This window comes from Corvus kubaryi, unplaced genomic scaffold (assembly GCF_017639235.1).
Source record: "Corvus kubaryi isolate FWS band 111438036 unplaced genomic scaffold, C.kubaryi_AGA036_p1.0 37334, whole genome shotgun sequence".
Taxonomy (NCBI): Eukaryota; Metazoa; Chordata; class Aves; order Passeriformes; family Corvidae; genus Corvus; species Corvus kubaryi.
Genome location: NW_024581108.1, coordinates 6,696,182 through 6,719,551, shown reverse-complemented (window position 1 = coordinate 6,719,551; position 23,370 = coordinate 6,696,182). Strand labels below are relative to the sequence as shown.

The 23,370-nt window shown below is 37.3% G+C and overlaps 1 protein-coding gene across 2 annotated transcripts in view; it reads right to left on the bottom strand.

Moving 5' to 3' along the window:
• COL11A1 (collagen type XI alpha 1 chain) overlaps positions 1–23,370 on the bottom strand; it is a 133,000-nt gene that overhangs the window by 9,775 nt on the left and 99,855 nt on the right. For both annotated transcript variants that reach the window (XM_042029996.1, XM_042029997.1), the window contains 15 exons: positions 22,327–22,380; positions 18,810–18,863; positions 17,985–18,092; positions 16,402–16,455; positions 15,409–15,462; positions 15,258–15,311; positions 8,843–8,896; positions 8,270–8,377; positions 8,029–8,082; positions 7,693–7,746; positions 7,119–7,172; positions 1,899–1,952; positions 1,414–1,521; positions 1,276–1,329; positions 194–247 (listed from right to left, as the gene is read on the bottom strand). In XM_042029996.1, the coding sequence (XP_041885930.1) occupies positions 194–247; positions 1,276–1,329; positions 1,414–1,521; positions 1,899–1,952; positions 7,119–7,172; positions 7,693–7,746; positions 8,029–8,082; positions 8,270–8,377; positions 8,843–8,896; positions 15,258–15,311; positions 15,409–15,462; positions 16,402–16,455; positions 17,985–18,092; positions 18,810–18,863; positions 22,327–22,380 (972 nt within the window). The remainder of the gene's footprint in view (positions 1–193; positions 248–1,275; positions 1,330–1,413; positions 1,522–1,898; positions 1,953–7,118; positions 7,173–7,692; positions 7,747–8,028; positions 8,083–8,269; positions 8,378–8,842; positions 8,897–15,257; positions 15,312–15,408; positions 15,463–16,401; positions 16,456–17,984; positions 18,093–18,809; positions 18,864–22,326; positions 22,381–23,370) is intronic.

The window sequence follows — 23,370 nt, the reverse complement described above, 5'->3', positions numbered from 1 at the left end:
TCTTTCTAGGTATTTCCAGGGTATCAGATATGGCTTAAAACTTCATGATTACTATTAAGACTGTGGGAAGCTGTTTGATAGGCATGGTATGATGCCTTGCTGATACAAACTCTACTGCTTCTTTCTGCTAATTTTATGCAGACTTTTAGATTGGGCTGAAGTTACAAAGACAAAGCCAATTAGCAAAGCATACCTTCTCTCCTTTGGAGCCTGGATCTCCTTTCAGTCCAGGCAAGCCTGGTGGGCCCTATATAAATAAGGGAACTAATGTTAAAATAAGTTTTAGCATCCTGCTCAGATCATGTTTTCTTGAAATGTTCTTAAAGGCAGTGCAAATCAAAGTAAAAATTCAGTGGTTAATAGTTGTGATTGATGACATGATTAGAGCCCAAGATGAAGTTGAAATATATGTTTAAAAAGTCATAATGATGCTACAGGGGTATTTAAATTACTTTATAATTAGAAATCTATAAAGAGTTGTATGAATAGAAATCTGTGAAGCAGAGGGTCAAATAAATTATTGATTTGAGAAATCTTTAGATTTTATAAGAATGGAAATGCTGGTTTTGTGTAATTTGTACAGGATGAGGTAGAAAATGCTGACCATGCAGTGCCTATGCAAAAGACATGAATTTTCAGAGGCTGGTAATCTCACACTGCACATGTATACACGAGGTGTAGAGCTGCTACTCTAAATGTGTGTCCCCTCACTACTGCTCTGGTGGCAGTGGACAGGTTCTGATGTGGATAGCAGTGATAAGAGACCTTTTCCACCTGGCACATAATCAAAAGTGCCATAACATTTCATGTACAAAATATTATTCAGTGATCATGCTTTCCATCTCCAGGATATCACTAGATGCAAAAGCTTAGGCAAATACATAATTCATGAATGAAATGTGAAATTTTTAAGCTTTTGGAATGCAGAATCAGACTTTTCACCTGCAGTGTGTTGTGCTCTACTGCAAATCAGGTTTCATAGTCTCCTGATAGTAATTTCCTGTGGAGGATGGGAGGGGAAGGAGGGAAACCTAACCTCAGCAACTTTTACATACCGACTTTACTTTCTTAAGATCCAAAATTAAGTTGCAGCAATGTATTGAAAAGTTCTTGTTGAGCTGACAGGAAGTCTGTGCATTTGAGAGCATATAGTTCATTAATATAGTCAGCTTCAGATTTGAACTGAAGATTTAACCTCTGAAATGTTAGAAGAGAGATCTTTTGGTGATGTATTTGGAGGCTTCTATGACTGGTGTGTGGGAAAAGGATGCTCACCAGAGGTCCAGGAGGGCCATCCTGACCTGGTGCTCCAGGCATACCTTGTTCTCCCTAGAAAAACCAAAAAGCTTGCTTTACCAAAGTATATACAAGAAGAGCAACATTTAAAATATTATTAAGTTCTCCCTTACTTACCACAGGGCCAGGAATGCCCCGGAGACCCTCTGGGCCAGGTTTTCCTGCAGGTCCCTGGGGACCAACTGGCCCTGTTTTTCCAGGAGCCCCTTCTGCACCGGGTTCACCCTAGAAGGAACAGACCAGGTCAGAGAGGGGGAGCTGGCTGAGTTTGGCACTGGAGGGATGTGCAAGAGGCAAAGCGGTTTTTAAAAGCCAGAGTTCTGCACAGGACAATTTCCTGAGTGAAATGTCTCTGGCTTCATAGAGAGATGTGGTGCCAGCAGAGCAGGCTCACCTTGCCTGTCACAGGTGAGCTGTGTTGGGCCTGCACTGCTGGCTCCACTCCATTACATATTGCTACTAATTCTGGGTCTGAATTTGGATTTTACAGTTTATCTATTATTACTTTGAAGAGTTGCACACTCTATGCATCATAAACAATTTACTTTTAATTCATAAATAGTTTATATTTCTATGCTTCAAAAAAAACCTCATTGTATTACCTTTGCACCTTTTTCACCTTGTCTGCCTTCAGCACCCGTTGCTCCAGGAGGTCCCTGTAAAATATGGACACTGAGCTCATAATCTCAGCTTTTTTCAAATATAACCAGTGAAAAGAATTCTGAAAGTGCAATTTCTACCATATTAATAAGTAGCAAATGCTTACAAAATAACATTAAATTTCTTTTTTGACATTTTATTCCCAGGATAAAAAATATCAATCTGCCATATCAGCTCTTTCTTCCCTATAAAATTTCCTAAGTTTTTAGAATATCTAAAGGAATATATATGCCTAACACATATGACATGATGAGGTTCAAACCAAAGAATTAGCTTGGGAAAAAATCCCAGGATATAAAAGGAAAAGGGCAATACTAATTTATATGTACAATAAGAATTAATTTTAAACTTGCTTTGCATTGACTTCTATCTATTCACTGTAGTTTATCCACCAATTCCAAAAAGGCCTGTCTTCCTACAGTGCACAGAGTGGCAAATACTTCTTTATTCTCTGAGTCAGGGATGGGCTCAGTAAGGGGCCTGATTACATTTGGACAGCCAAAAATTGACATATTATCCACTAACTATGAAAGTGAAAAATAAAAAGACATTTTTCTCCTCCAAAACATCAAGGGCTGATTGCTAGGTTGGGTAATTAATATTCATAGTTCAGTTATGAACAGAAGCAGTGTCTAGAATCTAATGTACTCTTCTGAAAATGGTTCTCTTATATGCTTAGTTTAGAAAAGATGCACTCAAGATAATGGACCAACTGTTCTCCTGCAAGGTTATTTTTTAGCCTGGGAAATGTCTTTATTACAAGGAGCTATTTCTTGCCAGCCAATGAGCAGCTTAAAGGAAAATGAAAGAAAAGTGACCATGATCAAATGCTGTGATTTTGTGAATCTATATAAGACTCATCTGTTCATTAATGCAACAAGCATGTTATTATGTAAAAAATTTAAAAAAAAGTTCTAAAGACCAGTAATTAGAAAATTCATTCACTTCCATTTATTTACTGCTTTTTACTTTTTAACAATATATAGAAAAACAATGCAGGCTCCCTAAAGGTAAAGCACCAGAACACAATTTTAATTTTACAGATAAGAACTGTACTTCCAGTCAAGCATCTGCCTGTTTGCTTTGTGAGCTCAGGTCTTTGGATCAGTGTTTGACCTAAAGCCATTTTTTATACTAGAGCTGAATTTAACCCAAAATTTTTATAGCCTGATATATTTCACTATGCACTGCTACTGGCACATATCTTGAGAAACTCCACGAGTTTTAATTCTGGGAAATTTATATTCATTTTATAACTATTTACATAGAAGTATATTAAGATCATTCATTTGCTTCTGAAATTAGGCTTTCTCCAGGGTGACACTGAACATCTGCAGCACTGTATGAACCTTTTGGCCCACAGAAATAGTTCAGACTTTACATCAAAGATAATGCCAAATGAATTGAATTACCCACAGTGGACTTTAACCATTTGTTGTGGGTATTAACAGGTTTTACTTTGGTATTTTTAAGAGCTGTAAGAGGTAAAGGACTTATTTTTATTTCTTCAAAATACAGAGAAGCTTAAAAGCCCTGGGCCAAATGCTGAGTCTTTAAAACATGAAGAATAATTTAAATCCCTGCTCTTTCAGTAATAGTTAGTAATGTCAGATTACTAAAAATATACCCCTTTGTGTAGGTTGTAATTTGTTGGGTGGATCACAGTTTGCAGTGATAACAAGAAAAATCAACAGGTACATAAATAAATTCAGAAACATTTTACAAACATGACTTTGTTTTCTTATTTAAAATTTAAATGCCCATTGTCTTTACTGCTTGAAAATTCCTTGTACTGAAGTTCCCACATGGATTATAATCCACCCTATCTAAAGAAACTAAAAAAGGGTCGAATGTGGCAATTTGTATTTGAGAACGATGGTCTTTCATAATCTAGAAATGCAGCTGCAGCATGAATTAATTAGCAGGGCTAAACCCACTGTGATGGCTAAAATACAAATACAATGAGTGATGAGTGCTAACCAGAGGGAGTGTTCACTATCAAACAGTGCCAAGGCTGCCCCAGGCACAGAGCTGCTGAAGGAGATGCTCCTTCGCACAGGCTGTGACTGCTGGCCTGGCACAGCCAGGGCTTCTGCAGAGACAAACTGGTGATTATTATTTATCTTACCTTCCTACACTGCCGTTGTTGGAGTGGCTGGGAAATTGTAACTGACAGAAAGGATCTCAGTAACAGTAATTTTACATTAATGCATGATTCTCCCCCTCGGCATCGCAGCTACCATGCTGATTTTTATGACCATTGCACTCTAATTTTGGACATACTGCCTGATACATTTTATGAACCAAGAAGACAAAAGAAATCATGAAGAAACAAACTTGTTCTCAATTTTTGTTATGTGAACCTATTGAATATTTTTCTCTGCTCTTCCATATTTCATTAAAATAATTTAAAATGCTGTTTATAGCTGTCTGTCCTCTGACTTAAAGCATGATTTCCAACACAGAAAACCATTACTACATTTCATCAGCCTGTTGAGATAGGAACCTGGCATATTGTTAGTTGTTCTGTGCATTTGCAATCAAGAGAAAATCAGCTTAATTTTTAAGTGGTGAGTGCACCCTGCTGAGGCAGCATCATGCTGTAGCCAAAATGGAATGAAATCTCCTTCATAGAAACACTGCTTTTTCCCAAGTTACTCAAACATTGTATTTAAAGGCAACAGACCAAATAAACTTCTTCTCAATACAATGAGACTGGCTTTGTTTCAGTATTGACATCTCTTATTTTAGTGGAAGCAGATGGTATGGCCTCCAGTGGAGAACAAAAATATATTAGTCTTGCACTTTAAATTCTAATATTTTTTGGTTGGTCTATGGAGCTTTATGTGTATGTGATGTGGACATATGATTGTCACTCCCAGAGAAAGCAGCCCAGCAGCAGATCCTAAAGCTCAAGAGCCTGGCACACTGAAGGAACACAGGCAAGGAGTGCTGTCTGTGCTGATTTGTATTGACTGCATGTTGATGTTAAGGACAAACGTTCTCTGATGGTGTCTTTTCTTCCTGCTGTTTTTAATATTTGTCAGACAGAAATCAATGAATTCAACCTAGAGATGTACTGTATGTTCGTAGTACTGTATGGCAAACCAAAAAGAAGTCCCAAAAGTAAGAGCAAGGGATTAAATTTCGGAGAAATAATAGTAACAACGTAACTGTAGAGTGATTCAGTCTGTATCTCTATTTCTAGATAAGCAGGCACAATTACTGCAGTTACTTGCACCTTAATTACATTGATGTATAAAGCCTTCTGAGCATGCATTTTTCTGATCTGGTACATGCACAGATCATTTAAGAAGCCAGAATATGTAAAATAATAATTATGATTTAATGAAAATTAAAAAAAAAATCACTTTAAAAGACTTTATCTATTACTATGTCACAAAGGTCACCCTTTGTAGATTATGGTTTTAGCTTATGAGTTTCTTAGATACAATGGAGAAACAATTTATGTGCATGTCTTTCACTAGAATTTGCTTCCCAGGGGGAGCTGGGGAAACTTTGTAACTAAAGAGAGATTGCTCCAAACTCTGATGCAGGGTAATAAACATGATTCAGAACATCGGGCAGTAAAACTGAGTTCAGGTCAGTTCTGAAACAGAATGGAAGAGGGGAATGAAAATGCTTAACAAAATAAATAAGGAGACTGCTGTTGAGGATTTCAAGAGACTTTAATTAAAAGTATGAATTCTGAGCTCTGCCAGCTCATTGTTTCAGAGACAGAAAAACAAAAAATGGGGTGGAATATTGCTTTGTAGTGGTATAGCCAGAGCTGCACCTCCCAGACAGCACTATTACTACTGAAATGGTATGTCCTTCTCAAGCCAAATGACAAGACTCTTGTTAGGGTGTTTTCTTGAATTTGATTCTACCATACAAGTGACGAAAACTAATGAAAGCATTTTTTCCAGCTAAGTATGAAGCTTTCAGTCTTTAGCTGTTTCTTTCTAGTGTAACATCAGAATAATACAGATTCCCTACAAGTTGGAAACACTCTGGTGCTCAAGTAATGTAGAATCTGATTCTACAAAATATTTTCTTCAAAATTCAGCAATGGGATTACATTGCAATATCTAGCCATACATTCTCCCTAAATTGGAAACGTGTCAAACCACAGTTAACATGGAATTTGTGCTTCAAAATTCGGGGTTTTTGTCTAGGTACAATCAGATAGAATATAGCCCATCTGTGAGGAGTGAGCTATTGCCTTTCTGTATAATAAAGCAGGAAGTTTTAATTTGATGTTGAGCAAATATACTAATTGCTAATATTCAATCGAGCCATATTTCAGTTCTAGTGATAAGGTTGCTGATGCTACCATAATCATTTACAATATTATAAATACTTTGTGTGTTGGTGGAGCAAATAGATTCCTGTATAAAATAATTAAAACTAATTAGGCTTGTCAGCTCACTCAAGCCCATTAAACAAAGCAATTTAACATATTTGGCTAAATAATTTTCAGCTTACGTTTAATAATGCCACTTCTCCTATTTTTTTAAATGTAAAAACTGCATGTAATTGGCATCTAAAGCAGACCTTAGGGTTGATGCACCTACTACAGTTCTGTGAGTGCAACATCATTTACTGGGTTTGATTAGCTATATTTGTAAAGCCTGTAAACCTTCAAAGGCTTTAGAAATAATGGAATAGCTTCGTAAGTTACAGAAATGTCTGCCTGTTGTTACAAAATGTTAATTTTGTATGCAGAGGAGATTACACAGTTTTGCACAATAGCTGCATTGAAATTATTTTATTTCCAAGACTAAAGACACCAAATCAGACACATTCTCCCTGCTCCCTGATAGCAGTCATGTGCCTAAAGATGGTGTCTGCTATTACTGTCATAACAACTCACTCCTGCTAGCAGACTAATTGAGTAGACACTGAATTCTTGAGTGAAAAGAAAAAGCACATTTATGCAATACATTCTTCCCTATCTACTTTTGTTCTAATATTCCACGTTAGCCATGTTAAAGAGCTTTCTCTGCTGTTTCTATTTTTTCATTTCCCTCATTACATTACTTAAAAGAAATTACAAACGTCATGTATGAGTGTCACAGCGCAGAACAAGTAGCTGAAATTCTCTAGGACATGGTGTCTCAGAAAGAGAAGTGTACAAGGGAACATGAGAAATTCCTTACTCTTTTCCCAGGAGGACCAGGTGGGCCAGCTTCACCTGAAGGACCTGGTGGACCCTGCAACAGAAAATTATAAACTCAGCAGTAATAAAGGATCAATTTCTCATCTTCATTAAATACCACAGACATCTGCCATGTGTTAGCCCCTTCCAATGGACAGAATCTAGAGAAATAGAAGAAATAGAAGAACTTTGATGCTTAATATGGCTCAGATACTGCTTAACATCTTGGCTTAATTTCATCAGTTCAGCTAATGAAGATTATTTGGCTGCAGCATTTCTTTCTTAGGCTCAGAGCTGCTCTAATTTTAGTGCTCCTCAGCAGCTCCAGCACAAATCTTTTAACACATCACTACTTCTAAAAGAAATTGAGCTCTTGCTCAACTGTGTTACTGTAATATGGGCAGTTCTACATCTGCAAGGAAATAAATAGTTATTTTTCAATATAATAGAAAAAGCATCCACTTCGAAAATATTTTTAAGAGTGTGACTGCATAGAAGGCACTGATTTGGGAAAAGATACTTTCTTATCATCAGAGAGAACATGAAGGTGACATAAAATGAGAAAAAAATCTTACAGGTTGACCAGGATCACCATCTTCACCCTTCTCTCCACCAACACCATCCTGACCCTACAGAATTCAAGGAAAATAAACAAAAATAAAAATTCAGCTAATTTAAGTCACTAACTCTCATATATATATATATAAAAGAGTACTATTTTTCTACAGAGCGTTTTCCCAAGAACATTAGTTTCCAAAAGTTTTTAAAGATTTTTAAACATTTTTAAGCCTTAAGAACTATGTGAACAAAAAAGCAACGAATCTTACAGGCTTATCCCCAGACAAGAAAGAGAAAGGGTCAACTAGAATTAAGTGCAAACTAAGACTAGGACCTAAAACTGGTTTACTTACAGCTGGACCAGGTTCCCCAGGGGGACCAGGATCTCCAGGAAAACCAACTGGGCCCTAGATATGTCAGGAAAAAAAGCAAGGAATGTGTCATCCATTGACAAGCAGGTAGCACTCATCACAAATCTTTTATGAAGCATATAATGAATGGAGTGCAGTTGTAGAAAATGCTGTGGTTCTGTAAGCGGCACATTTTCAGCAATGCTTCACAGTGGTTTGGGTTAGAATGATGAAGATCACTTACTGGGTTACCCTTAGGCCCATCATCACCTGGAGGTCCTTTAGCACCTGGTGGTCCGGCTGCTCCAGGTGGACCAGCTTCACCTTTTTCTCCCCTTTCACCTTTTGGACCCTGTAGAAAACACATGAACACAAAAATGCCATCTGGAAATTGAATGGCCAAAAAAAAGAGGATCACAATGGCAAACTCATTTTTCAGACAAGGGCCATGTCACTCCCCAGTAAATACTGGCATGCGAGTGGGAAATTAGTACCTCTCAGGTCAAGTGCCAAATTCTGCACCCAGTTTGCATCAGTGAACTGTTTTCAGAAAGGAAAACATGCAAGCCAAAGTTACTACTTATGGAAGGAAAAAGGTATTCTTTTAGGAAGTCTCCATCTTCATCCTCCGTTGGTACAAGATGTGGCTATGATTACACGGAAACAAATTGCATTTTAAAGGTATAAGTTCTTCACTGAAAATTCAAAGAAAACATACACAAGTACACAAGTGATCTGAGGAAATCCTTTCCAAAGCAAGCACTGCCAGATACCTAAGCTCACCATAATAATGATAAGACAACAACAAAATACTCACAGATGTTCCAGATTCTCCAGGAGGTCCAGGATTACCAGCTTCTCCAGGCTCACCCTATAGATGCATAAGAAAAATTTATGAGTCATTAGGGAGAATATTTCTATGAATTTACTTCTGTTATTACATATTCTTCCCAAGTTTATTTATGTAAACAGCTTATAAGAACTGGTTTTTATTTCGTCTACCTAGAGGGAGTTGAGTTATGTATATGGTTTTGCAGAACTGGAGTCTGAAATTTGAGAGATAATACAGCAAACTAATATTTTGTTGAGCCATGGAGACTAAACTTCCCTTTGGGCTTTGGAAGATCTTCCCCTTTATTATCCCATATACTGCAAATTTCCTGTTTGTGATTATTGCTATAGCTACTGTTAGGATAAGAAAAAATTACATAAAGAAAAACTTAAGGATGAAATAACAGCATCAGTTAGAAAAATGTCCTCCACAGGCTACAGAGGTGTGTGCAATGTATTTACCAGTGGTGGAATTTATTTAGTAAAGCAAATGGCTTTCAGGATGATACTGTATGGAAATAAAATCTGTGCACATCAAAGATTGTACACGATTAAGTGAATATTTAAGATAATTCAGTCTCCTTCTGAGCTAATACACAGTATTATCTCAAGGATTGTCTTTTCAATTCTTAATTTTAAAGTTTAGTTATGACCAATTATTTTCTAGCTCAGTGGTCTGATACATAAAATTTTATAGAAAACTCTTCTGTTAGTAGGATATTTAGTTATTAATATCACAGAGACACAAATCATGGAAGGATAGCAGAATATGCTTTGTGATTGTCATGGAGTGCTTAGATAAGAACTATGTACTCTTATCCCATAGAATTTTTCAATCCAGCTGCTAATGGGGGGATCTTTTTCCCCTCAAATATATTCTTTTTCCAAACCAAATGAATGTTGCCAAAAATTATATTTATGAACAAGAGTAGTTCAGTGCTGAAAACCCAATCATTTACTGAATTCACAGAACTGGAATAAATTTGTGTATCCTTCCTAACCTGTGTGATCTGCATGCCCCTCTTCATTTCCACGTGGTCAGTATAAAACTATAAATCATAAAATACAATTTAAAAACAAATCTTATGGTGTAGATACTGAACTTTTTTTCGGAGAAGCTCAGAGCAGCATGATAACCTCACTGGGACCAGAATTCAGCCCAATGCAAATATTTCATTAGATTAAAGGAAAAAGGTTTCAGTACCTCTCAACTGAATTCCAGACCAGGATAATTAACAGATAACCAACACTTTAGGAGCAATATTAAAATGCCCTTTAAAAAGGGCACTATTAAAGGGTGAATGTGCCTTTAGAAACTCTGGTATGCTTTATTAGATACACTTAAATTTGTAGTAATCTCAAAAATTAATGATCCCTTATAGTACTTAATATTCATTTACTTCTGTGATGCAGCATTCATTTTAAAACAAAACAAAAACCATAGGGGATGCTTCAGGTCAATAAGTGTTAAGTATGTTTTTCAGGAAAATTCATAATCTTCATTTCCTTATTCTCTGCACAGCATTTACTGAGTCTGCAGCACCATTGGCATTGTGGTTTTGTCCATACCTACTATCAATCAAATGAGATTTTTGCAACAACAGAGAATGAAGTCTGGAATCAGCAAAAATATGTTATCAGTTATATTAAGTTAGTAGCCATCCTATACCTACAGAGTGCACTATACAGACCCTTTCCAAAGGTGAGCCCATTGCAGGACAAACTAAAGGAGTGACATAAGAGGACTAATTGTGCCCAGTCTTTCTTGACAAGTACTTGTGCAGTGTAATCCCCTTGTCAGCTTCTCAGAGAGTGAGCTCTTTTTCTGCCTTTCTGCTAAATAATATTGTAATTTATGATGATCCACATTTGATTTATAATACAATTCTTACCCTTCCTGTTGACAAACACATCTTCATTCTGTGATATTGTGCAACACTGGGCTTCTTCTGACCTACACTTGGGAGCACCAGGGAGCACTGGGGGTGCCTGCTCCAGCACACATGGTGACATTGGCTGGAGCAGCAGCCCAGATCAGCTCTGTGCACAGCAGCTCCCCAGCAAGCAGCAGTGTGGAAAACTGAAAAATTGGAAGGGCTAGAAAATGTCAAGATATTCCCCTTAAAGGACATCTGTGAAAGATGAGACCAGTTAAAGTTTCATCTCATATTAATATTTCTGTATCATTGCTCTACTAAAAAATGTGTCTCTTCTGTGTATGCAGTCCTTGTTTTATCTGGCAGTGATTTTATAGTCCAAGTATGAGGTACTACGAAATGCTGTATTTAGTTTAGATAACTGTTAAGGGAGTTAAACAGTGTTTTGATAGAGAAGATTGTAGCTGATAAATATTTACAGAGTGCATATTTATAGCTACTAAAAATTGTGTAATCTATAGCTATTGTTGGCCCTTGTCTTTCTTTTCATTTTTAGTAACGATGGCATTGATTCAGAATCTGATGTACCTTCTCCATGGGAAATATTTCATGTTCTGCTGGGAAACAGATTTTATGATCTAATAATAGATTTATTCCACCTCTGGAGATTTTTCTCTCTTTTGTTAGCAGCTCAGATCTTTTAAAAGTTAGTATGGTCTTTCTTAGGCAAAGCCTTCCTCTGACAGAATTTCAACAAGAAAAGACAGACATCTTAAACTACATAGCGTCATGTAATTGCACAGACATGCTTAATTCTGAAAATCTCTGTGGATTAAGCAAGTAGAAAAGTTTCTACCAAGCTAGGCAAAGTAGTTTAAAAGTTAAAATTTAAAACACATTTTTTAAAAGTTTTCAAGTTTAATAAATGTTGTTTTCCTCATGACCAGTTCTATAGAACTGTCCATACAAAGCACAGAGATAGTGGATGGAAGGCTGCCACCTTTTGGTTAAATTCTGGGACACGGTGTTTCATTTCATAGTAATGAGAGGCAACTTTGCTACTGACTGGGTTGTGAAAAGTTACAGTTTTGCTCCTTTTTGCCATTCTCACAAAACAAAAAAAAAAAAAAAAAGGAGAGAAATTGTAACTCTAGAAGAGAATCTTTTTTGCATAGGTCTGCATATGTGTTAGATATAAGGGCTCTGTGGAGAGCTAAATTTAATTGACAGAAATTCTAAAGGCTGTGTTTTCTGGAAGGGCTCATGTTTACAAGCATGTTGGAGAGGTGGAGAAGGATGAGAAGCAATCACAGTCAGTAGGCAATGTAAAGTTACTAAAGTAATTTGTAAGGATGGATATTCAGGTAGCCTAAGCTGCCACAGACACATCTTGGTTAGGTACCTTAGCAGTGTCTGCACATATAGGTGTGGAAAAATGATATGCACACATAAAATTGTCTGTGAAAACTTATCAAACATGTTTCTAAACTTAGAGCCAGGATACTCAATTGATTTTGTCCTCTCACTTCTATCTGCAGTACAAATCAATGATTAAGCATGAGAACTATTGATTTCACTTGTTTACTGTGTTGGACTCCTTATTAGTGTACTACCTTGAAAAGTGTTTTAGAACAATATAATAGGAAGGAATGTAAACCCAGATGAGTATAGTGGTTTTCTAACACCAGACTTTTTCAAGCAGTAAACCAGGTCTGGGCTCTGAGAGGCTACAGAACGAATGCTTAGGCTCTGCAGACATTGGGTTTGCATTGCTCTCTAACTCTGATAGTTTCTAACGTGCTGTGGAAGGGACAAAGGGTAGAAGAACAGCACAGTACTCAGTGCAGTTATCACAAATTCATCTAAATTAGAACAGCAAATTTATTTCATTAGGTTTTGTGGAAGTGTGGGGTTGACATTACTTGATCTGTTTCCCCTCTGTTGTAAATTCTTACGTACATTCTAAGGCACAGGTTGGAGAAGTCATGAGCAACTTCCTGGCTATTTAGAATACCTGCAAGTTAGACCTTTGACATCAAATTGGAGATAAGCATGTGTTGGTACATTATGGTTTTCCATTTTTCTTAATTAAAAGCAGAAGAAAGTGACTGCTCTTGGTGTGGCAGCTGGATTTAAGTGGTTCTATTGAGTGAAAGACTGCCAGGCCCTCAGTAGAGGTTACGGCATTAATAATGCAGGGCTACAGGAACATTTGAGTGCTGATGCCTTTGAACATTCAGGCCCTTGTGTGTAGAGCAGGGGAAACAACAAACTAGTTAAAAATGCATGCCACAAAGTGTGACAAAAATTGTTTATCTCTGCCAGAAGATAAGGGGGCTTTGAAACCCCTGTATTAATGAAAAAATACCTTCTGGTCAAACCATTCAAATATGAAAGTGAGAAAACCTATTTCTCTCCTCAACAGTGACAGGGATGATGCCAAAATGTTTTTGCACGTTCTACACTCGCTGTATTTAATTATCTGTAGTATGGTATGTCTTTCCTGAAAGGGGTGCAGAGGCCAAAGCATGCTGACATAATAAGAAAAACATTGGGGAAAAAATGTGTGGGAAGAAGAGGAAAATAAAAATGCATGTTTTGTTTAAAAGCATGAACTGTCCTCCCACTGCAGCAACTCACCCTGACAAAACAACTCCTGATGATATCTAAGCCTGAAATCTCATTAAACGGAACTGAAATTAAGAAGGAAGATATCCTAACAAGGAAAAAACCCTGGCATGTACTAAAACTTGAGGAGGAGGGAGGAAAGCAATTAGAATAAATAAAAACTTCCAAAATAATACACTTGGAAGCTTCTCTTTGTGGATGCAGAGAGTATGGGAAATAAGCTAGAGGAAATACAAAATGACATAAAAAATGACAACCAAGTGATACACAGTCTGAATTTCATGTTCTTGAATTAAATTTCGTAGCCTAATCATCACAAATAGTGATTCTAAACCACACAGATGAGTTGCAGGGAGAAACAAAGGAGTAATGAGTTCAATATAAGCCAGTGCTTTTACAAAATGACTGAAATATAATTTGATCATGAAACACTGAAAATTAAAGAGGTGACTGAAACCAATGGGAAAATTCCTATCAAGTTCAGTGGGCCACAATATTATACAAGGTGGGTTTTTTTAAAGCACTGAAGATAATTAGGTGCTACCCTGGATGTTCTCATAATTAACATTTTTCTCAGTACCCTAGTGGTCACAGGAAATTTTTTTCTTCCCACAGTCCCCATTATTTTCTGTATTCCACTGACATACAGATTTTCTTTTCCCAGTAATTTTTTATTTCTCTCAAGTCTTAGATTGTGTCACATTTTTGGTACTCTTCCCAGAGAGAAAAAAACAAATCCTGCAGCATTTCATGAGGCCAAGACCTTTTTTAAAGTAGGCTGGATGAACAATGTCATGAACTTGGGACATCAAAAGGAAAATCCTTGTTAATAATGCAGTCAAGCAGGAGGGCATCGTGTTTTGTGTGTCTTGTGCAATTTTGGGGAAAAAAAGATTGAAAACACCAGAATGATGCTGCTCCCAAAAGGTGAGCTGATGCTCAGAGCCACATGCTAAGAAAGAAGGACTGCAGTGAAGCATTGTCAACTTGACACAATGACATCTGTTTGGGCTCAGTACTTCTGGTCTCAAAAGACAAAAAGGGAGACAAAGTAGGCTATTTTTCCATCAAACCAAATATTATCTTGTAGTATTCTAGTACACTCTTCGCCACATCCCAGAGCACTGGCAAGTGATTTGGTTGATGGGCATGTAGAAAGAAATCATGAAACACCTGAAGATTCTTTTAAAAGACTATTTTAGTTAGAAAAAGGGAAATCTTGGTTCGTGTTCTGAAAAGTTAACAATATAGAAAGCTTTCTGGAAAACTACCAATACTGACATTGCTAGGGATGTTTTTTCTATGATTCATTGACATTGGTGTTTGAATATATGTGATACTCTGTGTCAAATAATTAAATACTCAAGACCAATCTACATAGTTTCTCAATAAACTATTTATACAGTGGCCTGGAACATATTTCTATTTTTTTTCCTCCATCTTATGCTCCACTGAGAATCTTCTTTCCCATTCTGAAGTTCAGGAAAAAATTAATGTTAAATCTGTAACATTACGGCAAAAGGCTTTTAGGCTTACATAGGTGATGTGGTCGAGGTCATGTAGCTTGATAAAATAAACAGGCATCTCTTTTGAAATTTTTGCTGGCTCAGCACTAAATAGTAGTTTACTCTGTTGCTTCAAATAAATTACAGAAAAAAGCCCTTACATCCATGCATACGTCATCTTTCCTTTAAGAAAAAGGAAGATACATCTGGCATGTTCCTTGGATAAAACACAAAAATAAAAAACCCCAAACAAGCTTACTCCATATCCTTGCAGAAAATTTTCTGAATAGAGAACTGAAAATAGCGATGAAAATAATTGTAATGAATGAATATCATATAGCATTCCTACTCCAATGGGTTCTCTTTCTAGGGGGTTTTCATCCACACTCACCTTTTCACCAACACCTCCAACAGAGCCAATTGAGCCTGGGGGGCCTTGGGGACCCTACAGTGATAAAAGATATTTGTTATCCCAAATATAGTATCCAAAATAAAGTGCTTATTAGTCAATTAGCAAGACAAAAAAATAGATTGATTCTTACATCAGCTCCATTGGGACCCTGGGGACCTCTTGGACCTGGCGGGCCAGGTGGACCCTGTATCAAAGAGACAATGTGATATCACAGAATCATAGAACAGATATAATATAGTTACAATCATAAAGAATAAGTCCAGTAGGGATTTCTGACCAATGGAAAGTAATGCGCTCAATCTGTAGAGGGCTTTTAATCTTTGCTGTGCAACAGGAACAGCAGGGCCAGATTGCTGCCCACTGGATGAGTTCACAAGGTGACAGGAGATCAGGCTGTGTTACACAGCACCTGAGCTGAAAATGAGCTGATGCTTCGGGCCCCCCGAGGATTGGTTCTTTCCCTACAAGTTCCCTGCCTGCCCATCCCACTGTGCAGAGACCCTGGACCAGCTCAAGTGTCCATGACAGCCCTGTGGCAGAACTGCACCATGGTGCCTACAGATGAGTGTAGGAGTGAAGCATCCAGACTTGGCACAAGGTGCTGGAGGTGAATGTATAGAGTGTGCCTGGCAGTCAGGAACAGCCCACAAGGCATTCTGTCAGGAGGAGAAACAGCTGCAAAATGTATCACCCAGGGAAAATAAACAGTGCCAAGCAGTGTTTACTGTCTTCTGGCCTGCAAGTACCTGAAGCTGTATGTTAATAACAATGGCCTGAACTTAGGAAAGCAGCTCCAGGCTCTCTGGTGCGGTGGTATCTACTTCTCCTCTTTCTTTCCTGAACCCAATTGTCACTGTTGTGTCTCAGATACCCAGAGCATCTGCTTTGCTATCTATTTTTCAGTATCTTCTCATGTTACATAAGTCCTGAGAATAATGATGAGGGGATAGATGTGGGAAAGAAAAGTAAATCCCAGAGAGATTTTTTTGTGTTACACAAAATGTTTCATACTCGGTCACCAAATTCAGGAGTATCTTATCAAATGGTGAGCTATAGAGAAAAGACAGTAATATATGGAGAATATTTATGTCCTTCAGAGTGACCAGTGGGGAATAAGTCTTACCATTGGGCCCACATCACCATTTTCACCTTTTTCACCTGGTGGACCAGGCAGACCCTATAAAACACAGAGGAGAATACTATTGGTAGGGTCCCTGGAATGATTAGTTATAAATCAATATGAAACAATATAAATCAGATCTACATTTCAAACCTGTGAACTTGGGAGGGGGCAGGATGGTGGAACAAGAAAAAAATACCTATTTGCATTAAAATGGGAAGAAAGGAAAGGGAATTTTTCATGTTACAGTAAATGTATAGGTAGTCCTAGGATGCTTAAACTAGGTGACACAAAAAATTTGACTGAACATGGTCAGTGCAGCACAGTGAAGTGGAGTGCAAAGATGTCTAAGGTACCTGAGTACTGGAAGCTGTGTAACTGCTTTAATTAGGTGTCCCTTGGATGTGACAAACCCTGCTGGCAGGTGTTGCATTGCATCACACAAACATTCCCTTAGAAGCAAAGTATCCAAGTCTGTCTAATAACTGATACCTAGCTGGAAGCACTATCACCACTAAGCTGGGCATTCCTAAATGGAGGGTCAAAGCTGTGTGCTGAAATTTTTTTCTGAGTAATTATTTCTGAAAATAAAGAAACTTTCCATATCAAAGGCAATATAAATATACACAAGATATAAATGTTGGTGCAGAAATGAACAGTTTGAAATGTTTTATAAATTTTATATACTGTAAGTTTTGTGAACTGCATTGTGTAATAGATTAAAAATTAAAAAATATATAGTTATAGGTTAAGGTTCAGCTTAGTGAAAGAGCTGAGTCAGTTCACACATGGTGGATAGAAAGGAAAATACTGTTGAATATATTCAAACATTATTATAATTTTTTTAAAGATTCGTGTTACAGCTTAGTTCCTGGATTAGAAGTAGTAAGTGTTCTGTGCTCTAATGTTAATTACATAGAAATGAATCAAGGTCCTAAATACCTTATTCTTTGTTTTATTATATTTAAGCAAATTAATTTTTTGAAAAAACAGATTTTTCAACTGTAATTCTCTGAATGCAGAAGTGAGAAGACTACATTTTACTGTATGCTTGCCTTGTGTTTTTTGCCTCATGAAATACCAATTTTAAGAGGAAGAAATATGAAACTGTAGGAACCTGCCTGATGGCTGCAGTATATAAGCATTATGGGCTTCTGCTAACCTCTCAGGCTGCAAGTAGTGTCTGTGATGGTATCACGGAGATACACCGTGTGCCTAAAACCTATTGTGAAAATACTGTAAATGACAAGGCCATGCTAAATACATCTCCTGGTTGAATCTTTTCCTCAATGTGTGTATCTCCAGTGTAAAGGAGTGCTCTTGTTAAAGCAGAAATTGGCTGAAATTAATGAATTACTGAATGAAATTCCAAAGCCTGTGTTAGCCAGCAGTTCAGTTCCAGTGCATCCCACTAACTTCCTGCTGCACTAAATCTGCTATTTATGCATGAACCCTATGAGAATGGCATCCTTCCGTTCTAATTAATTGATGCTATCATCTATTTATTAGAAGACAGTAGTCATTCGGTTTCTGACACAGAAAACAGTGTTCTTGCAGATGGAAGGTAAAATAATAAAGGAATTTACCTGTAAGCCAATAGGGCCTGGAGGGCCAGGGAAGCCTCGAGGACCTTCATCACCTTTTTGCCCAAACATCCCTTGCTGACCTCTTGGGCCTGGCTCTCCATCACCTCCCTGTTTGGAAACAATGAAGAGCAAAACTGTCACAGGTCTGGTAATACCAACAGGAAAAGCTCCATGGAAATGACTGGAAAACAACTACAAAAGGGTTCAGAATCACACCAAGTGACTTTTCAAATGAATGTTCATCATCTTGGCTGGATGAAATCTGTTACACAAACAGAATACCAGCACATGCTCTGGTTTAATGTAGGTCAATTAGTGCTGCATGTCGCATAAAAATTGTCTCTGAATTCGCCCTCTCTTTCACATCTGCATAAACCTTGTAACTGTTGAATACCTATGTAAATGTGAGTAGCATACAGTTCTACCAATATGCAGATCAGAAGAATTCAGAGCTTTCTAAATAAAAATAAGAATTAATTCACTTGGTATCAGGTGGATTTCAAGAAGAGACACTCTCTTTTAGCTGCACCTGCGCTGAGCTGCCATACACACCACCAAACAAGTTCACTGAAAGGATGCCTCCCATTCACTATTTACAGTATTTCATTTTTAATAATTTTGTCAAGTTATTGCCCTGCTGTAAATCTGCCATACAGTAACACCCATGCAGGCTTGTTTACAATAAAGAACTGCATGTAAGTGGGCAGTGACAGAACTGTTAATGGTGCTTTGAAATACATTCCCGAGTCAGGAGCAAACAGTTCAAAGAACTCAGTATCAGCTGAGCTAGGCAAGGTTGGGCTTGGCTCTGAAGGAGCTACTTACAGCTATACCCGGGGCACCAACAGGACCCTGCAGACCTGGTGGACCTGGAGGACCCTGCAACAAACACACATCCAAAAGTTAGTGATTATGGCATCTGCAATGAGAGTAAAAGCAAATACAGACATGAGAGAAAACCCTACTTGCAGGATCACAATCTATTCAGCACTTCCACATTTCTCAAAAGAGGATGTAGCATCATTCACAAGTCCTTTCCATTCAGTACAAATTATTTATCTCTCAAAACCTCAGATTTTCACATCTATAATAGACAATACTGGCATTTGTTGGAAGCTCATTTTTAATGTTTCAAAATAGATTTCTATGAGAACATGAATCAAAATGAAAATATTTTTTCACAAATAAAAATACAAAACTTTCAATGAGATTTATGCAAAATACCCCTCAACTTTTCAAGCATCATCTAAAAAGGTATCTTTAATTCAAATGCTTATTATTTGGAGTATTTTTTATGAAATTGCTAATTATTTTTGCAAGGGCACAAAGCTTATTTTGACCTCGAGGAGACATTAAAAAGTGCAAGTTCTTGCTGAGCACTGGGAATCACATTCTCTTTAAGTCTCTTTTCAACAGAATGGCAAAAAAAACCCAGTCTCTCAGAGGAACTTCTTTTTATTCATTCTCCCTTCAGAATAATAACTAAATTATATTGCACATAATTTAGACGTCAGTCATGCAGAAGTGATGTAATGAAGCCATCAGAGTATGGGAATGCAAAATACTACTTTATGATGGGGTTTAAATCATGTGGTAGTTTGAATTTGTTTATGCAACACTAGAGAAACTAGACTGATAAAGAGTGAAGCTAAGAAAGCGCAAAACTTAACACCTGGCCTTGGCTAATTCTGGTCTATTTCAGATGCCAAGTTTCCTGCAACTTCTAGGCTTCAAATTCTAGTTTAGAGCAGGATAATGCTGGAATTTACAGACTTTTCTAGGGCTAAAATTAGATTATTGTGTAATTTATAGGGGAAATTAAATAAAGGGACATAAGTCTTGTAGCCTATTTCTTTCTCTGGGTTTTATGTATATTTTAGAGCATCTTATTTTCTAGGGAGTTTGAAGTGTCAAGCAGTATATTTCTTCTCCTTTACAATTTTATTTTTGTCACATACATGATGGCAATATATGAAACAAAGCTTTCTAGTCTCTATGGTGGCATATCTAAATGAAAGGACTCCGAGGAATGCTCCAGCTGACTGGGAAGTGTTGCCATGAGGAAGGGATTTGGCATGTGTGGATTTTTCTACACTGCAATGTAGTGCTCCTTCATTTTATAGGCTCTGGAATGAGGCCTACATATTTTTAAACTCATTTAAAAACCCATTTTGAAATAAAGGACTGTTGGAACATACTCTGCAATTGATTAATGAAGAGTTATTTGGACACACAGCCAGATCTTTTTTTCCATTGCTCTGGAGGGCAAATGGAGAAAGACTGATCAGAATCATGAGAGAATCTTCAGTTAATAAAGGCAGCTGTGATAACTGTGCAGGTTTTGAAGTTCGAGAGAGGACAGCACATCAGCAACAAAATTGTGCTGTCTTAGCTAGAGTATGCCAACATAGTTAGGCTCGGTATTTTCAAACCCACAAAAATAAATCTTTGTTCATTTCAATGGGGAATTGAAGATTTTTCCAGCTCTTCTTAAACAGGAAAGATGAATCAGTTCTTTGATCAGGATCCTTGCTGTGATCAGGCTCTAAATGCCCACCAAGGCCTTTTGTGGGTGGTTGGAGATTGTAAATATCTATTCTTTATGTCCTGTGATTTCAGAACTGGGTACTTCCTCTTCAGAACCTTTCAGAGGTGACCAACAAGCCCTTTCTCCCTGCCCCAATAGGCATCTATCAGCATGTTGAAAGGAAAGCAGATTTAAAATAAACACATTCTGAAATTGTCAGGGTTGAATGACTGCAGTGGAGGGCAAATAGATTCAAGACACATGACTTCAACTGGAGGTACATTCACTTCAACTAAGGCCTGAACACTGAATCCCGTATTTCAAGGGAAATGTGCAATATTCTCAAATGCATTAAACCTTGAGACTGAGAGTCCAGGATACATTCTCAAATGATAATGCTGCAGACACTTTGTTTGTAAAGCAGGTCTGCTGGAACAGGCCCAAATGCATTAGTACTCACTATGGGAACTGTGGTCACAGTCTAATGCTCAGCATAACTAGCTATGCTAAAATTATCTGAAACAGAAGAGTGTGGCACGTGTTTTTTTCCTGAATTTCTCTGATGCAAAGCATCTCTAATGAAGAGGCATGTCAAAGGGGAAAACAGGATGTGCCTGTGATTACATGCAGAGCCTGAAGTGGAACTGGAATCAGAGGTTGGAACTAGCTGATCTTGGAGTTCATTTCCAACCCAAGCCATTCTGTGATTCTGTAATTCTGTGACCTGTGATTTGCTGCAGTTTGTACATATCCTCCCATAAACATCATCTGATAATATGTAAGCCATAAATTTGGTGTAATTTTTAAAAATAATACACTGTTCTGTAACTCGTTAATGTCAAAAATCACACAGTGTTTTCAAGATAAATATACTTAGCCATGAATACCCCTGTGCTGCGTTTGGAGCTTTGCTAACTGTGAATATTGTTGAAATATAATAATAAAAGGGATCTTTCTGCCATTACTTCTCAATTTTTTCTTAAGGAAAAGTATTCAAATAAAGTATCAGTTTATCTTGAAATTGAGCAGAAGTGAAAAAATTCAATTTTGAATTTTTAGGAAAGAAACCACAATCAAACAGAAATAAATAAATGCTAGTTTTATTCTTTCTAGCTTCGCATTTCCCAGTGCAAAAAGCTTAATTTTATATTTCTGCCCTAAATAAAAACAGGAAGTGCTTTAGAATTAATTTTTGAAGACAGAAAAATATCAAATTAAGACAGTAGAAACCTGATTAGTCCTAGGTTCACTAATAGGCCTAATGATAATATACAAAAATTTGTATAAGCCATTTCATCTGTGGTCTTTACTGATTCGAAATGCTGCCATCAGTTAATTGTGCTCCCCAAGAATTAGATAGCCTTCAAAAATTTTAAAACTATATTAGTAGATTCCCTAGTGAGTCTCCATAGTTTTCATCATCATGGCTAAGAAGCCAAAGCTGGGTATGTTCACGCTGTGCAGTCAGTGAAGTTCAGCACAGTAAGAGAACGTACGTGAATTCTTGGTCTCTCCCTGTTCAAACGCAGAATGGAGGAGTTTCAATGATACAGGATGGGTGCTCAAGAATGTAGTTTACCTTTCTAATTTGTAATGATTCTGTAAGCTCTAGGAATATGAGCAACACTAAATACATGCCTGGATCTGTAAGTACAAACCTCTAGCGTTGCATGAATAGAACATTTTGGAGGAACATTTTAGGAGTGCGTTTCTGTTTCTGCTCATTTATGTAACAAGGCCACTTGCATATTTCATGCATGAATACCTTTTATTTATGAAGAATAGATGTAATGCACAAAGGATTTTGTTACTCACGTTTTCTCCTTTGTCGCCTTTACTACCTTTCTGACCTGGTTCACCAATTTCACCCTGTAATTGAAAGTTAAAAGTTAAACTTGTTTAAAATGGTCTCCACACTTAGCTGAAGTCAGTATCACGGTGTGCCCTTTGATATGATTATTCTATGTTTTATACTGCTGCTTCAAGTGTGAAAGCCTAAAGGGAGCAATTGTGCCGTGATCAACAGTATGTCATATTAACCCAGATATTGATTGCTGAATTGAAAAGGGCAACAAGACCTGGCTTTGAAGTATAGTGCAACTGAGCTCTAAATAAAGGGAATTGTGTTCCTCATGTCATCTTCAATATGAACTTATAATGAAAGTACCCTGATTTACAGACTCATGTAACTGTCTATGACTGAACAACTGCTTCTCACTGGAGTGTACGGTATTTCAAAGCTTCAAAATTATTCAAATCACCAAGAAACCATGTTAGAAAATAGTGTTTCCTTTATACAGTAATAAAAGACAATTAAATTAAACCACAGAAAATACTCTCTGTGGGATAAATAACACTCATGCATCACAAAAATGGCTGTTGAAATCTTTACCTTTACCCTGTGCTAACTAACAGAAGTGCTGGATCAAGCAAACACACCAGATGATCCTGAAAGGTGCCATGTCCTAAATTCTGCCGGAAGTCAACAGAACATCTCTGCTGTGAACATAGTTATTTTGACACCCTCAACCTATCAACAGTGGTTCTAAATCCCTGTATATTACTGAAAACATTTCATCTTACTCATTCAGTAGACCAAGTTGCTAAAATAGGCAAAAATCAATTTTGGCATCATTTGCCTTGATTTATTTTGCCGCACTTTCATCCTTGTTTCTTTGCCAGGATAAATGTTATTCTACTAGTTCTTTAACACAAATCCCAATGTCCCATGGCATCTGTCCCTCAGACATTTGGTTATAGAAGAGGTTTTTAGGTCTTTTTTTGCAGTAGGCAGAGGGAATTTGGGGGAGGCAGGGAAAAGATTTGTTGCTTTGTCACCCTATTTATTGTGAGGAAAGC